The sequence below is a fragment of the Ctenocephalides felis genome, unplaced genomic scaffold (genome assembly GCF_003426905.1).
Source record: "Ctenocephalides felis isolate EL2017-DRISC unplaced genomic scaffold, ASM342690v1 CF-g0.4_SCAFFOLD_03571, whole genome shotgun sequence".
Taxonomy (NCBI): Eukaryota; Metazoa; Arthropoda; class Insecta; order Siphonaptera; family Pulicidae; genus Ctenocephalides; species Ctenocephalides felis.
Genome location: NW_020539725.1, coordinates 16,792,699 through 16,809,344, shown reverse-complemented (window position 1 = coordinate 16,809,344; position 16,646 = coordinate 16,792,699). Strand labels below are relative to the sequence as shown.

At 27.3% G+C, this 16,646-nt stretch overlaps 5 protein-coding genes across 5 annotated transcripts; 3 read left to right on the top strand and 2 right to left on the bottom strand.

Annotated features, from left to right (window-relative positions):
* Positions 1–7,493, bottom strand: LOC113384401 (3'-5' ssDNA/RNA exonuclease TatD-like). The gene is made up of 4 exons (XM_026622112.1): positions 7,303–7,493; positions 7,140–7,238; positions 2,989–3,342; positions 1–386 (listed from the first exon to the last, which is right to left on the bottom strand). The coding sequence occupies exons 1-4, from the start codon at positions 7,451–7,453 to the stop codon at positions 61–63; spliced, it is 930 nt and encodes a 309-aa protein (XP_026477897.1). The 5' UTR covers positions 7,454–7,493; the 3' UTR covers positions 1–60.
* Positions 7,494–9,095: 1,602 nt separating this feature from the next.
* LOC113385694 (TPPP family protein CG45057-like) lies at positions 9,096–10,063 on the top strand. The gene is made up of 3 exons (XM_026623536.1): positions 9,096–9,262; positions 9,330–9,462; positions 9,875–10,063. The coding sequence occupies exons 1-3, from the start codon at positions 9,096–9,098 to the stop codon at positions 10,061–10,063; spliced, it is 489 nt and encodes a 162-aa protein (XP_026479321.1).
* Positions 10,064–10,453: 390 nt separating this feature from the next.
* Positions 10,454–12,167, bottom strand: LOC113384788 (cell division cycle protein 20 homolog). Its single transcript, XM_026622545.1, has one exon. The coding sequence runs from the start codon at positions 12,041–12,043 to the stop codon at positions 10,463–10,465; it is 1,581 nt and encodes a 526-aa protein (XP_026478330.1). The 5' UTR covers positions 12,044–12,167; the 3' UTR covers positions 10,454–10,462.
* A 265-nt stretch (positions 12,168–12,432) lies between these two features.
* LOC113385693 (zinc finger protein 501-like) lies at positions 12,433–15,386 on the top strand. Its single transcript, XM_026623535.1, has 9 exons — positions 12,433–12,678; positions 12,755–12,877; positions 13,049–13,187; positions 13,248–13,358; positions 13,772–13,999; positions 14,094–14,312; positions 14,629–14,712; positions 14,849–14,987; positions 15,209–15,386. The coding sequence occupies exons 1-9, from the start codon at positions 12,637–12,639 to the stop codon at positions 15,384–15,386; spliced, it is 1,263 nt and encodes a 420-aa protein (XP_026479320.1). The 5' UTR covers positions 12,433–12,636.
* A 627-nt stretch (positions 15,387–16,013) lies between these two features.
* On the top strand, positions 16,014–16,298 carry LOC113385691 (symplekin-like). Its single transcript, XM_026623534.1, has 2 exons — positions 16,014–16,094; positions 16,170–16,298. The coding sequence occupies exons 1-2, from the start codon at positions 16,014–16,016 to the stop codon at positions 16,296–16,298; spliced, it is 210 nt and encodes a 69-aa protein (XP_026479319.1).
* The last annotated feature ends 348 nt before the right edge of the window (positions 16,299–16,646 follow it).

Sequence of the window (16,646 nt, the reverse complement as noted above, 5' to 3'; positions counted from 1 at the left end):
AAACGTATCGAAATCAAAATCTACATATAAATAAAAATATTGTAAAATGTAACATATCTATCATTGCGATAATCCAAATAATTTAATAGCATTAAAAGCTGTCGCTAAAGCTACCTCCTCAGGAGTTTTATTCATAAAAGCTGCCAAAATTTCAGCAATGGCAGGAAGACAACAAGGTTCATTTCTTTGGAAGGTACAATATCTATGTAAAAACGCTTTTGATCTTTCAGTCAAACAACTTTTAATATTTTCAGGAAGCTTTGAAGCTCTTATATTGGGAAACATAAAAGGCGAATCGGAATGAACTAACAATCTATTCAGTGGCATTGCGTCTTGTTGAAGAAGTCTTCTCACACCTGTATCGGATTTGTCTTTGCATAGGTAACCTGTAACAAATTGACAATTTTCCGAAAATTAAAACTAAATGAATTTTCTCTACTTGTCACCAATAGTATTACTAAAAAATTGTATTAAAACATCGGTTAAAATAGCTATTTACTGTCACAATTCTAGCGTTCAATAAACTGATATATAGGAAAATAATTACCGTAAATCAATAAAAAGAGTATTGTGCATTGGTACTAAATTATACAACCAATTTTACACCATGACTAAAGTTTGCAAACAAAAGATTTAGTAAGTTTATGATTGCAATAAATATTACATAAGTGAAACAATCCAACAAATCAATGTACTATTGATGAAACGACTTTGATGATGATGATGATTAGTGATACACGATGCAACAATTAATTTGATATCTTATCAGTCTGCAATGGTTTCCAGAAAGGTTTTGTATATATTAATTTAGATTTTTATGCCAGTATATATATTAATTTAAATCAGCATGACTTCTCCTTGAAGAAGTAATTTCCTCTACTCAAACTAAAAAAAAAAGTTTTAAGCTCTAGAAGCCACAAATTAAAGAACAAAAAACTTAGAATTATTATAACAGACTTTAAAACAATTGCATAATTTGGTCGCAAGTATGAGAGTAATTTCTATTTCAGGAAATTTTGTGAGTAAACAAAAGACACGTCTAAGTAGCAATTCGATAGACGTTGTCAGTTTTTTGAAATCATATTGTATTAAACAAAAAAAGAATTACAATGTTTAAAATTAATTAATTAAAATTGCTTGGAACATACAATACCACCCGAGTTTAGCTTAATTGCTTTTAAAACTAAAATTGTATTAACAACAAATATGTATCAACATATATTTAATAATTTTTAATTTTTTTTAATTTAATGTTTTTTTATTTAAAACGTATTATTTTTATTTATTCGAAAACTTTCCTTTCACTTTCATAAAAATATTTTCATTCTTTTATGTGAAAATGATGCATGAATAACGAATAATTATTTCCATAGTTATTTAATCAATACAAACCATTATTTTTTAATTCGACTAATTAAAATTAAAATAATTTTGTTTACTATCTATAAAATTGAACAATAAATAAATTCAGTCATATATTGCTCTAAATTACACTAAATTTGCGGATAAATTACAGAATATTACAGCAAAAAAATCAAAAACCGGTTAACACCGGTTTTTTAGTAAAATTAAAATTCGAAAACCGGTTTTCTGAAATGTCGGTTTTTGTATAAACCCTAATCGTAATAGTCAGTAAATGTAAAGCACAAATATTTGGGCAAGTATAGATTTCGATAGTTGTTACTTTAGGTGAATAAATAAAAAAAAACAAGAAACACAGCAGTGTTAGTGCAACCTTTACAATAATAAGCACACTACTGACAAAGAATCTGATTCTGAATTTTCATAAAACTTGTAAAATGTCTCATTTACAGCTTGGATTGATACAGATCAGAGATATAAACTAAGAAAGCTATAAAAATAAAAAGAACTACATAAGGCAAGTTGACATCTGGTTAAAATTGGAGAAATTAAAAATGATCTACAAAGCAGCATATGAATAAGAAAAGAAAAACCATAAAACATTTGTATTTTAGAATGGTATGAGAAATTTGCCTATTGCATGATGTCATCAAAGAACAAATAGAAGAACTCCATATATTGATAGAAATCCAATGATAGTAATCAAAGGAACTGGATATATTAATAGCAAAAAGTAACAAGTTCGTCATAGGTTTTTGATGAAAAAAATTAAATTAAGCACGCAGAATATGCAACGTGAGTAAAAAATAGATTTCAAAAAAAAAAATTACATCATTTGAAATAAGAAAAGAAAACTTTCACTTTCTGAGACATTGGATGATAACACTGAATAATGAAAACCGATAAACAGCTTGTAATTTAATTAACTTAATGCTTTCTAAAGCAGTGTAATCCAAAAATTGATATTTAATATATCATTTCTAAGATATTTACACAGATAATGAATCAGGTGAGTCATAAGCGCATAAAATTAATTCAATAAATAGCTCGATTAAATTAACTCAATAAAAATAAGATTAAAAAAATAGTAACGGGATAGAAATTTCTGGATTGCGAATAGTTGTTAACTAGAGCGTATTGTAATAAATTTACGAGTCTATCGTTTTATACAATTCATTTTGATTTTACTCGATTTCGTTTGTCTATTGTAAATAAAAACCAAATCGCAACCTTAATTCATTACGTACGAATAATTGAGCTAAATGTCACCAGAAGATAGATAATTTGGACTATAAAATAAAAAAAGTTAGCATTTTGATGTAAAATCACACTAGAAAATTATTCGGAACTATAATAGCTAAAGAAAGCTACTGCTGCAAATACTGCATATATTTATATTTTGGTAATTTTCATTTATATTTTGGTAAATTTCAAATATTTTTGTCACTTCCTATTTTAGAAGGTCACGGAAAGAATAAAGTTCAAATATTATGACAATTTACACATAAGATTTTAGGTATGTATGTAATTTGTATGTATGTAATTTGTATGTATGTGTCCTAAAAAATAATTCAATTCTTTAAATAAAAAAAAACAAATTAGTTCTTAAAAAATAAATAAATTTACCTGTCAATCCTAGATAAAATCCAGCATCCAAATACTTGTGAGCTTCTTCCGAGGAGCCTGTAAATGAATGTATAACTACTGGAGGCAATTGGTCTTTAGGAACTTTTGATACAATATTCAATAACTCATCTTGAGCTCCGCGTTCATGTATCAACAATGGTTTATTTAAATCGCAAGCTAATTCTAATTGCTTCTGAAATATCTCTTCTTGGACATTATGATCAGAAAATTCTTTTTCAAAATCTAATCCGCATTCTCCAATAGCAACGCATTCCGGATTTCTTGCTATTTGCACAAGTTCATCCCAATTTTCGGGAGATTGGGCAATTGATTGAGCATCGTGAGGGTGCACACCTAAAATTTGGCAATTGGATAGAAGAAAAAATTGGGTTACAATGTGTTAATATTAGATAGTGCTTAGATAAGTATTATGAAGGAAAATACCTAATAGAAAGACAAAAATAAAAACTATTCGGTTCAATAATAGCCCCAAGACTCAAAATGATATTAAATACAGCAATCTTTAAAGTTTTGGTAATAATTAAGAACAATATTATTAATTTTTTAATTTGATACTTGAAATATGATATTGGCTCTACGATCGAAAACAAAATTACTTCTATATCGAATTCGTTGAATTTATAAATATTAGGGCGGGTCGATTTAAAAGTCACTTAGGCACATATGATTTTCGGATACTAGGAATCAAAATAAGATACTTTGCTGAAGAAACCATAACTCTGAAATGAATTCTGATGTCCCGTGCGTTGACCCAAAATAAGGGTTGAATGTTGAAAAACCGCTCAGGGGAGGTCTCGGGGGATGAACCACGGACATAGGTGAATTGGCTTTCGAAAGTTAGTGGGGGTCGGTCATACATTTGGAAGCGATTGGGGCATTCTAAATAGATCAAAATAATTTTTTTTCAAATTTCAAACCTTATTTTTGGGTCATTGCACGGGACATCAAAATTCATTTAAGAGGTATAGTTTCTTCTGCAAAGTATCTTATTCTGATCCCTAGTATCCGAAAATCATGTGTGCCTAAGCGACTTTTTTGACCCATACAAATCGCTCTAATAAATATGGATAGATAAATAAACAATAGATAACATAGATCAATAGATAAAATAATATAGATAATGTAGCAACATTTTTATCTGCAAGCAGCATTAACTTGTAGAAACCAATTTTAAATTTAAATTTTTAAATAATGTTTCTTATAATTTCAAATAGTTACTCATAAGTTGAAATTTTATTTACTTTCAAATATTTTCCTTCATAAACCTTTTTTATATTCAAGTAAAAAGTAATAGTTCAAACTAAAATAGTTAAATTTAAATCAACAACTCAAATAAAACAATTGATTTCTATAATATTCATATCTAGTGAATGATTTGAAAATTATTCATTTAACTATTTTTAGTTTGAAACCTGATTAAATGTTTTGAATAATTCTGCTCATGTTGAAAATTTTTGAAAATGTACGAGTATAATGTGTGTTATTTATTATTTATTTATTATTATTTATTATTTATTCTATGTCTAGTTTATTAGTCAAATCTGTGACTAATAAAAACGATTCCTCAAAAAAATTCTCAATGAAGTACACATATTATTATATCATATATAACATTGAATCGCTTATTGATAAGTCGATAAATTTTATTCAATAGTAAGAAATGCAGTTTATTGATTTTTTTATAATTAAATATTATTGTCTAGATAAGATTGAACAATGCACTTCTTAGCAAATCTAGAACAAATATTCATATAACCGTTCGATTCTGCATTCCAAAGTTTTCACTGAAATGAATTATGAGCTTTTAAAACAGAAAATATAATCATTTTTAATAGTATATGACGAAAAATCCTTAATCATTATCATCACGCCTTCATAAGTATCAAGTCATCATACTCGATTACATTTCCAAAAAGTTTATAATAAGTTTTATGAAGAATAGTTAGTCATCACATTTTGTGGTTTTTATTTTTATACAATATTATAGCTAAAAATTGTGGTTAGTGACAAAATTATGTAAGAAAAAGCAACTATACAGGCTCAAAAATGAAGTATTTTATTTTGAAATATTTAAAAATATGCCGAATTTTTACACAACAATTGCAATTCCAAACAAAACCTAAAAAAACTAAAGAAAACAAACAAAATTATATATTTTTCAAATTTACAAGAAGTGATGTACAATTTATAAGTACAAGCTTTTATATAATATTGAAATCTAAAAATTGAGTTGTTTTAATTTGTAATATATTATTGTTTACAAATTAAAATAAATATGGAAACATTCTATAAAACTAAATGATAAAAAGATAATAATATTCATTATTAATTTTGTCGAGGGACTAAACAACTGAAATATAATATGTAGACCAATGTTTCAAAGAATTCGCTTTATGGACTTTGGAATTTTGTTTAAAATAACAATGTGATATTTGTGTAGAAATTCGTGGTTTAATCAATATAAAAGCTATATGGTTAGTGAACTAAACAAAATATTTTAAATAACATATAAAATAAAAAGAATATTTTAGATATTTGTTATTTAGATAGAAAGTGGATAGTACTCGTACTTTTTAATGCAGTCAGTGCGTCGTTTTGAACTTACTGATAAAACTTGCAGTTAATTTAAAATTATATATATAAATTTATATATATATATATATATATATATATATCATAAATAATTTCTCGAACATTTTTGTATTAATAACAAATATGAACCCTTGACCAAGTAGTCATACGCAAAACATTTATAAAAACCTTAATACCTCTGATTAAAATTAGAATTTTAACTTAAAAAAAAATTACATACTGCTAATCCCCTCAAGGGTAGAATACAACTCCAAAAATTTCTAAACCAGTTTTTCTAAAATAAAACACCAAAATATTTTTTAAAAGCTTTTGTAAAGCTATATATTGTTATTAGTTATTTTATTTAAACCCACTTATAACTATATAACTTTCAATACATATCCTCAATCATAAAAAATTAAAAAAAAGTTCAATAGTAGTCCAGCCATTATAGTAAGTTCACCTCGGAATTCAAGATAACTAGTTGTAAGTCTGTAAATACTTGTATATTGACACTCTAAAAGTTGTCTCAAAACCTGCATATGGTAGGTTTTGAGACAACTTTTAGGGCGTCCAAGTATTTACAGACTTACAGCTTGGTATCTCGAATTCCGAAATTCTTACCTAATTTAAGCTTAAAGGACTGGACTATAGTATTGCATTTCAAAATAATTGATATAATATGAAATAAAAATTATTATATTTAAATTAATAATTATTATAATTAAATTATAATATGAAGCTCATTGAAATGCCTTCATTTATAAGGGTGACTTTTTCACATTAGAATATTGATTTTGTTGCTACTAAGAATCAAAGTAAATCTTTGTTACCTATAAAAATCATAATTGATTTGAATTGAATTAGCAGTGTACTTTCCATACAGTTTTAACAAAAATATATTTCCAATATTTGAAACGGCCCTCGGCCCTCCACTTTGCTAACCCGAAATTCTCTAATTCAATTAGATGATTTCAATTTCGACACGTATGACCTTTTCAAGCTTCTTATAAGATGATCCATGCAATTCAAATAAGAATTGAAATGCTTTAAATATATATTAGACAATTTGTTTAGATTGAATTAGATCACATTTATATTTTTTATATAATGTGAAATAAATGTAAATAGTTGTAGTGAAAAAGAATAAAAAATAAAAATTAATAAATAGCAAACAATCAATTGGCCTTTGGACTCTGAGCTTCGATAGTTAATCAACAAATTATAGAATAAATTCTACGTAAGTGAAATTTATGTGTAAAACAGCTGATTTGTTACAGACATTCCACAGTTTTCTGAATAATTAGCTTTGGGAGTTTAATTATATGTTATTTTCTAGCAATCCATACTTAAATTATATACGTGTTTTCACCTTCCATTTTCATTATCAAAAATAAGTTTAGTAAATATTTTTGTAATTTATATAATATTTGTGTACAAGACTGTCCTACTGTTAAAATTCAAATAACTAATGTACTTAGTATAAATAATTCTAAATAGTTAAAATACTGTAAATACTGAATAATGCTAATAATTTATAAATTTCCTAAATTTCCTACCTGCAGTCGAGTAAATTGTTCCAGGAAAGAGTCTTGACAAACGCAAAGCCTCTTTGCTTGTTCGGACAGATGTGCCGGTAGACATAATTTTTTGCACACCTATTTTTTTAAATGTACTTAAAACCAAATCACAATATGAAGAAGAATAAAAATTAAATATTACCTGCATCTTTCGCTCTTTGAATAACCGATTCTAAGTCTCGGCTATATTTTTTGTTCGTAAGATTCGCTCCGATATCGATAAGGATTAAGTTTTCGTAACACTCTTTCATTGAATCTGACAAAGGATCATTTAAATCTGATGAACGATCCATAACGAAATAATCTATTAAGCGACTGTGTTATTTATTAAAAACTTTCAATGTCATTATATTTCTACTATTAGTATTAAGTCCTTCTGGTTGCACTTGATAATAAAATAATATTTAAATATTGTATCACAGATTTATAGTTGTTTTAATTTAAAGAAATATGGATAAAACACTGTAAATAAATTATTTAACGACAGACAAATTAAGTTTGATTATAAATAAATAGAAAACATTATTACACTATGTATGTATAAGACTGAAAACGTCAAAGAACTGTCAAGTTGACAAGCAACAAGCAAGCCACATCATTAGCCGGCTCTGCAGAGAGGCAACATTCTAGAAAAAGTGCCATGGACTATGTAAGTTACATGGAGAGTTTGAGAATTGTTCAGGACGATGTAAAATAATTATGATCTTATATTTATACTCTTCTTTTATCTATGCTTTTATCTATGTATTTTTGCATGAATATAACATTATGCGTGAAGTAATTGAATCCAAATTCCAAATACCACATATATTGAACTTTTCTCCCGAAAATATAGTATATACATAGCAATTACAGATAGTTATACATGTATCAATTCAATTTTATTTTGCAATTTGTATATATTATTACATTAAGCAGAGAATGCTGAAAAGTGTATGGTAAAAAGTTGATTACAAATTAGTAGTTACCCCCAGTGGGTTATCTTAATATTATAAAAAAAACTAAAAAAAGAAAAAAACTAATAAATTATAGTAAAATGAAAGTATGATAGTTAATTAAACTCTATTAATACTAAATGATTCTATTTACAATACATTGTTAAAAAAATGTTCAGATCTAAAAACTAAAAACATTGTTTATAGTAAGAATAATTTGCTTGACAAGAGCCTGAAATAATATTTATTATTATTGATTACGGATTTCTTATGAATAAATTAAATAAATTAAAAAAAATATGAAAATTAAAAAATTGCAATTATTCTCACTATAAATGTTTTTAGTTCTTATTCTTACTATAACCATGGTTAGCAAAATATATAAGTAATATAAAAATATAGAAATACTTTATGATTTTAAAAAATATTATAATTCTGTGTGTATAAAATAATTTAAGAAATAAATTATATAAAAATAACATAGAAGAATAATAGCATAATAATAATATTTAAATTTGTATTTTTTAATAACATCTAATGACAAAGAACAAAAATTATGTATCATGGCATATATATAAGAAAAAATATTGTTATGAATTATTAACAAGATAGCGTACCATAAATAAATGTTCAATTCAAATAAGATTACTGCATGATTACTACCTTCAATTGCAATGAAAAATTGCTGACAATTACCTTAAAGATAGTTGTGTGCAATTAGCTAGACTAGATAATTATGACTTGTTCATTTTTATGATCTGATGAGCATGTTATACATCATAATTTATATATTTGTTATATTTATATAACAAAATTAATTTCTCTTAATTTTTTTTAAATATAAAAAAATCATTCCTCTTTTATATTTTAAATGTCAATCAAATCATTTGCAATATAAAACAAATTCCAATTGTTTTCCACAATACAAAATGATGTTCAATACAAGTTAAATTCTTTTCCATTTTATTTTCCAAAACTCCGTGTACGATGCCCCATTAAAATGTCACGACTTCAACACCTCTTTGCAGCATATTCAAAATTTGGCGATACGAGATCTAATGGAGAAACTATAACATTAACTCAATCTGATAAATGGATGAAACAAGCAAAAGTTATTGGTAAAGAGATAACAACAACAGACACTGGCATTTGTTTTGGAAAATTCAAGTTATAATCGTTCCAAAATAAAAAAAAAGTTTAAATGATGAATATGCTAACGTATATTTTAAATTAGATCTCGAACTCTGACCTTCGAAAATTACTTGAAGTTCATAGATGATCTAGCACAGTCCAAAAATGTTGATTCCAAAGAAATAAAAGCAAAATTAAAACATAGCGGTATGCCTGGACTTGCAGCAGGTGCCACTGTAAATAAACTATTTCATATTATTTCTTCTTGATACTAAAAGTTTTGTTTTAACAAACTTTAAATGATGGAGTAAAGTTTACTTCAGGGGTAATTATTAGATAGCAATTAGTTCTCTAAGATTTTGCATCAATCATTAAAAAATATTACTACAAATAATTATATAAGCGAATAATAAATAATATCGCTTTTAGAGTATCTATGTTCTGATATGCACTGGTTTTTCGGTTCAAATTTTGTAAATAATTTAGTAGAAATATATTTTGAACATAAAACCCTTTTCAAAAAATTGGGACCATCTGGGAAAAATTTTGCTTATACAAAAAGTCGAGAGTCCAGGAAAAAAATCCAGGATTCTTCCAGGACAAAAGATATTTTCTAATAAAACTGTTTTCTTTTCTGAAATAACATAGATCGTTGAAGTGACGAGTGCGTTGCAAAGACTAACAGACCCATCAACTTACACTGGAACACATGCCCAACGTTTCGATAGAAGTGGCAAAGGTAAGGGCAAAGCAAGCCGCGAAGATTCAACTAGCAACGACGGATATGTTCAGGGCTATAAACATAAAAATACTTATGATAAAACTCACAATAAATAAATTGATTTACTAAAACTTATTGTAATGCCATTAAGAATATTTTTTTAGATTAAATGTATATAAACCAGTATCTTAAAGCAATAATTAAAATATATTGATATATTTTTGATAATTAAAGAAATATATAATACTCCAGTCTAGTGATATAAGATTCATTTATTCTTATTACATAGATTATTATATTTACACTCATTATTAATAATACAACATATCTATTTAATTAACAAATTTAAGAATTAAAATGAAGAAAAGCTATATATTCAGTCATTAAAAAGTATACATATTATAGTTATTTGTTAAAATAAATCAAAATTAAACTACACAATAAAATTACATATATAAATAAAATACCATACAATTTAATGCTAAAAACAATTTAGCTTATGCTAGTTAAAACAATTACCGAATGCATTGTCTCAAAATTAAGCTCTGTTTCGAAGTTTCAACGCCTGACTTTTTCTTCAATGGGTCTGGTACAAAGCATTTCCATAATCTTAGAGTTTCATCAGCTCCAGCACTCATGATTGTTGTACCATCTGGAGAAAGCGCTAAATTCAAAACTCTGGCAGTATGCCCTCTTAATTCAGCTTGTTTCGTCATAGCAGGGAATTTCCAGATGATTAACTGGTTGTCAGTAAATCCATGCCCTGATACTAATTCTTTATATTGCGGTGCCCAACACAGAGCGCAAACTTGGCTGTGGGTATCTGTTGAGCTAACACTAGTTCCTGTATTGACATTCCAAATTTTTATACAACGATCAGCAGTGCCTCCTCCACTTGCTAAAATATTATTTTGCCAAGGGCACCATGCAATAGCTTTGACTGCTGCTTGATGTGAATTGAAAACATGTACAGGAGTAGTTTCTCCATAACATTGGCCTCTGACAGCAGACCATACATTTAAAATATTATCATTTCCACCAGATGCCAAATATCTGCCATCTGGAGACCATTTTAATCCACAGACTTCCTGATCGTGAGCGTCAATATTGGATATAAGATGTTCACGCTGTCTAACATCACTGTGAATAATGTGACCAGTGCGACTGCCAGAAGTTATAACATAGTTATTCCATGACAAAGATCCAACTCGACCACCATGTCCACTCATAACACGCAATCGTTTCATATGATTGCAGTCCCATACCTCTACATTACCTTCAGAAGTTCCTATAGCTAAATGATTGCCTTGACCAACCCAAGCTAAAGAACAAGCATGTTCATTACCTTCATACCCTAACAATTCTTCCGTGGTGCCAAATTCAGCATGCCATAAATATACTTGATTGCCTAGTGCAACAGCTAATACATTATCGGGACTCCAGTCCAGTAAATTTAAATAGTAGTCATCAATTATTTCAGGGGCATCCAATATTCTATCTGGGGCATGAGGAATGTACCTGGAACCTGCTTTAGCACTTGCAGGTGTACGTGATTGTGAATAAACCACCTTTAGAGGATTTTGATGAGAATCAGGAGCAGCTGGTGCTTTATTTGAGTATGCTAAAATTCTTTGGTTAGGATTATTACCTAATGCGTTATTGACGAGTCTCTGCATCTCAGATTCCCGACTGGAAACCACTTGATCTTCGCCATTCTCTTGACTAGATTGTTGATTAAATTTGAAATGCCCTAGTTCGAAATTGGAGTTAGCCCTTGAAGGGATAAAACGATCACCTACATCTCCAGGTGTTTTTGTCAATTTACCTGGAGTCGGTGTGCCAGAGGACTTCTTTGGTGTTTTTGAAGGTGTCTTCTTACTGCCTCCAGGTTTATATTTGTTAGGCGTTTTAGAAGTTGTACTACTAGAATTACACAGCTGACTCTTGGACAACTTTTGTCGAGAAATATTACCGCTAGAACTGCTGGTCGAAGCATCCAGTTCTTTCTTTTGCCATCTAGGTAACGGTCCCTTTGTTATAGCACCGTCAAGTGACATAATATTATTGAATTCATTTAAATAATTGAATTGAGCCATTATTAAAGTATTAATTCAAATTTTGCGTAACTTCAATAAATGACGAAAACTCAAAACATTCGTCGTTTTAACAAAAGATAGTTTGATGATGACGGTTGACGTATATTTTTGAACAAATCTTAGTTCATAGATTTATTCAGAAAACCACAGAATAATTAAATAAAGATACAACACTGCAGTCCATTCAGTTTCACCAACATTGGTTTTACAGGATTCATTGTCGCCAACAGAGAAGAACTATTTCTTTTTGATCAAATTTGACAACTGACATAGATAAGTAAACATTATTACTTAAAAGTAATTACAGTAATGAGATTACTTAAAAGTCTTAAAACAACATTAATAACCAGGTGATAGTTAAACATAATTTAGATTTTATATGAAAAATAGATAAAAAAAATCTATTGAGAAGTAACTATCATAAACATGTAACAAATAAGTCATCATTAACAGGATAATAAAATATGAGCTTTTAATAATATGAGCTTGTTGAATATTAATATTAAATTTATTAACTAAACTCATCTTACTACTAGTCAGATGATCATTGAATATTTCATATTTTGAATATCAGTATTTTATACTACTCGAATATGAATAGCACCCAAGACAACAAAACGCTTGAAACTAACAAGGTTAGTAACATGTATTATTATTTCGATGTGTAAATAATATCTAATAACTAATAAAAAAATTAAATTATGTTTGTAGAGTACGTCCCAATTAACACTTATATGCCGCATATGTACGCTACAATGTGAAAATATGAAAAATCTTTTTGAAGATGCAAACAAAGACATATTGAAAATATTAATGTCTTTTACAAATACAAAGGTAATGCTTGGATATTTTTCTTTCATGAATATTTGAAAAAAAATAACAAATGTGATAATAGAAAGTTCTAATTTATATTAATAGACTTCCAGCAATAATTTGATAGTCATACTGATTATGATAAAAGTTCGGATTAATGACACTTTTTCTTATCATACTTTTTTTATTCAGTACAGAGAAGATGATGATCTACCTCAACAAATTTGTTTAAAATGTATAAGAGAATTAAAGCGTTTGAACACATTTAGATTGAAAATTCATAACTCTGAAAGAAAGCTAAGAAAGTATTTTTCTAAAACTGAATATACGAGTAAGTATTTATTTATAAAATTGGTAAATAATGAAGTACTTAATATTGGGTTTCATTCAGAAGGTAATCTTGAAAACCAGGAACTCACTGCAAAGCCATATTTATGTACTATTTGTGGTTTACAAATTGCTCATTCAAGTTCTTATACTGCACATAAAAGAATGCATACAGGTGAATATGATGTGGAATCACTATTTGAATATTTGAAGGTTTGATATTCATATTTATATGCTTTTGATGTGATGATTCATGTGTTCATTGAAATGTTACTAATATGTGACAAAATAATAATTTTCAATAAGTGATTCATATTTCGAATCCTTTTTAATACTACTCTATAGCTCTAGAAATTATTTTGTAATTCAGATTTAAATAAGTTTCAAATACCAGAAGACATAAAGGGTCGGTTTTACGCATTGAAGATATTATAATAGTTATAGCATTTGCAATTCATAAAATGTAGAATTTAAGTTCTATTATCTGTTGATCAGGAAAACGCTATTGCTATCGGTTTTCAATATCATTTAGATTATCATATTATAATTATGAAGTAACATGTATTACCATATATAATATTCACTTAGGTGAGAAGCCATTTGAATGCTCGAATTGTTTGAAAAAATTTGTCTCCAGCAGTGCTAGAGCACTCCATATAAAGAAAAGAACTTGCTTCAATACTGATAATATTGATAATACTGATAAAACACTGTATTTGTGTTACACTTGTGGAAAATCTCTTTCGAGTTCTGACTCTCTTGATAGCCACATGAAATTACATAGGGGAGACGCTAAACATACTTGTCCAATATGTGGTAAGTATTATTTATTTATTTTCATATTTATGATTAAAAGCATTTTCATGACATTTAATTTAATTTTAAGTAATATTTTTTTATTATATTAAAGATAGAAGTTTTTCTCGCTGGGATCATTTGCAATCGCATTCAAGAACTCATTCTGGCGAAAGGCCTTATAAATGTTCATTTTGTGATAAAGCTTTTGCTCAATATAGTACTTTACAAACCCATCTCACAATACACAATGGAAAATCATATACTTGTGACACATGTGGCAAAAATTTTCCTAGACCTTCTCATTTAAAACAACATCTAATTACTCATTCAGGTAAATAGTTTATTCTTTTATTACTTGGCAACCATAATGATAGAATATAATTATCTTCTCTAAAGACAATGTTATAGATTTTGTCAAAAAAAAAGTTGATTTTTGATCTTCACCATTTGGTTTATTGTGTGCCATTTGCCAGAAATATTTGTATTTGCATAGATCTAAATTTTTTTCTATTCATCTTAAAATTAGAAATTCATTACATTATTTATATTATTTATGGTATAAGATGAAGTAATATAATTCTATAACTAAGAAATCTTCTAAGGACATTAACTTGTTGTTTTCATTTTAATTTTTTCTATATTTTCAGAGCAAAAACATTTACAATGTTCATATTGTGATAAAAAATTTCACTTTAAGAGAAGTTTAGTTTCTCATGAAAAAATACACCAAGGTTCGTATGTTGTAAGATTTTTATATAGTCTTTTTTTTTTTTCAAAACTCTTCTGATACACCATGAGCATATCAGGAAAGATATAGTATTTTCACAATCTGATTTATTTATTAATACTATTTAAACTTTATTATAGGTATAAAACCATTTAAATGTCAATCATGTGGCTCAAGTTTTACTCTTAAACAATCTCTAATTAGTCATATGGTAATACATACTGGAGAACGGCCGTATTTATGCAATATATGTGGTCGTTCTTATACACAGTCTGGAAGGTATGATATAATTTGATAAATAATTACAAATATATTGAGGTTGATTTTTGATATACAACAATTTTTATTAAACCAGTTATATTATACTGTACTGTAAAGCAGTATACAATCATGTTATCAATTTTCACTTGCATGGCAAAATATTTTTTTTTTGAATCAAGAAGCTTTGTTATGAATATACTTTCATAGCAAAATAATATTTTAAATATATTATGTTTAAGGCTTAAGATGCACATGAAGAGTGCTCATGAAAGTGAAGAAGAGATCAGGACAGACACAGATGAAGGACCAAAATTCATAATCAAAGATGCAGAGATTTTGAAGAACCTATTATTGATAACAACTTGCTGGATCCAAATACTTATGAGATTATTATTAATAATAATGAAAATTATTTAGCTGCACCGCTCATGGTCTTGACTTCAAATATGACAGAAGAAATTTTAGGAGAGCATGTTCAATATTGTTAATGAATGAAATTATATTGAAATACATAATATATTTTTGTTCATAAATACAGCTTGTTATTTTTTATTATTTTACGAGAGGTTTATTTATTTATCAACAATTGCAAAATCAATTAAATGATACAATTGTGAACAAATTACCAAAATTAATTAATTGTCTGAAAGAGAATTTGAACATTACAAGTACTAGGTTTAAATGCTATTTTTACTAATATTAAGATTATAAAAAAATCGGCTCAATCTTTTCTTTGTAACTAATGGTTTTATAAGAATCTGTTACAATTACAATATGTGTAACGTCGTATAATACATTTGAATTAACCGCATTTTCTTCAAACTAAACAAACAAGCAGCAAGTTCGCATCTGGTAATACTTACAAAAATGGATTTGCTCATTTGTCAACAACTTTTTAATATATTTAATTACTACATATAATAATAGCATATAAATAATATTTACCTGATAATTATGTCATACACTACTCAAACAATTTAATTAAGTTACTTTGAGCATATTTGATTAGATTTTATAAAAAAATATTTGAAATATAACCTCAATATGTCAGGTCCTGCGATTGATATGTTTTATGATGAAAATTCTGAACAAAACATTGAGAGTTCAGATAATTCCACATCAGTGGTGTGTAGTTATTTTTTACAAATGTTTTACATCAATTTTGTTCATTTTTCTATATTTTTGCATTTTTACTGTTAGGTTGTAGATTGGCTAAACCAAGCATCACTAGCTGATACAACTGAAAAAGTGACTTTGATAAAAAAAATTCAAGAATATATATTACATAAAGAGCCCAGTTTAGCAAAGACTTATTGGATAACATACTAGATTTTTGTGCTGATCCAATCCAAGATGTCAAAAAAGCTGTTGTTGCGTTTATTGAAGATCTTTGGTAAGCAGCTCATGTTTTTAATAATAAATTGTAAATAATGTTGGTTTAGTTTTGTTGTTTCAAAATCTAAGTATGTTTACAAGAATAAACCTTTTACAAATTGTTGTAGGATCTTTTTACTTTTGCATCTCGTATAGTCCATCTGTATATTATAGTATTAAAAAAAACTAATGACATTTTGGATTGGAAAATTTAAAATACATGAAACAGATATTACAGAAGCTTTTATTTAATTCTACGAGCTGTCGAATTCAATTGCTAACTGTTTATACAGAATATTTACT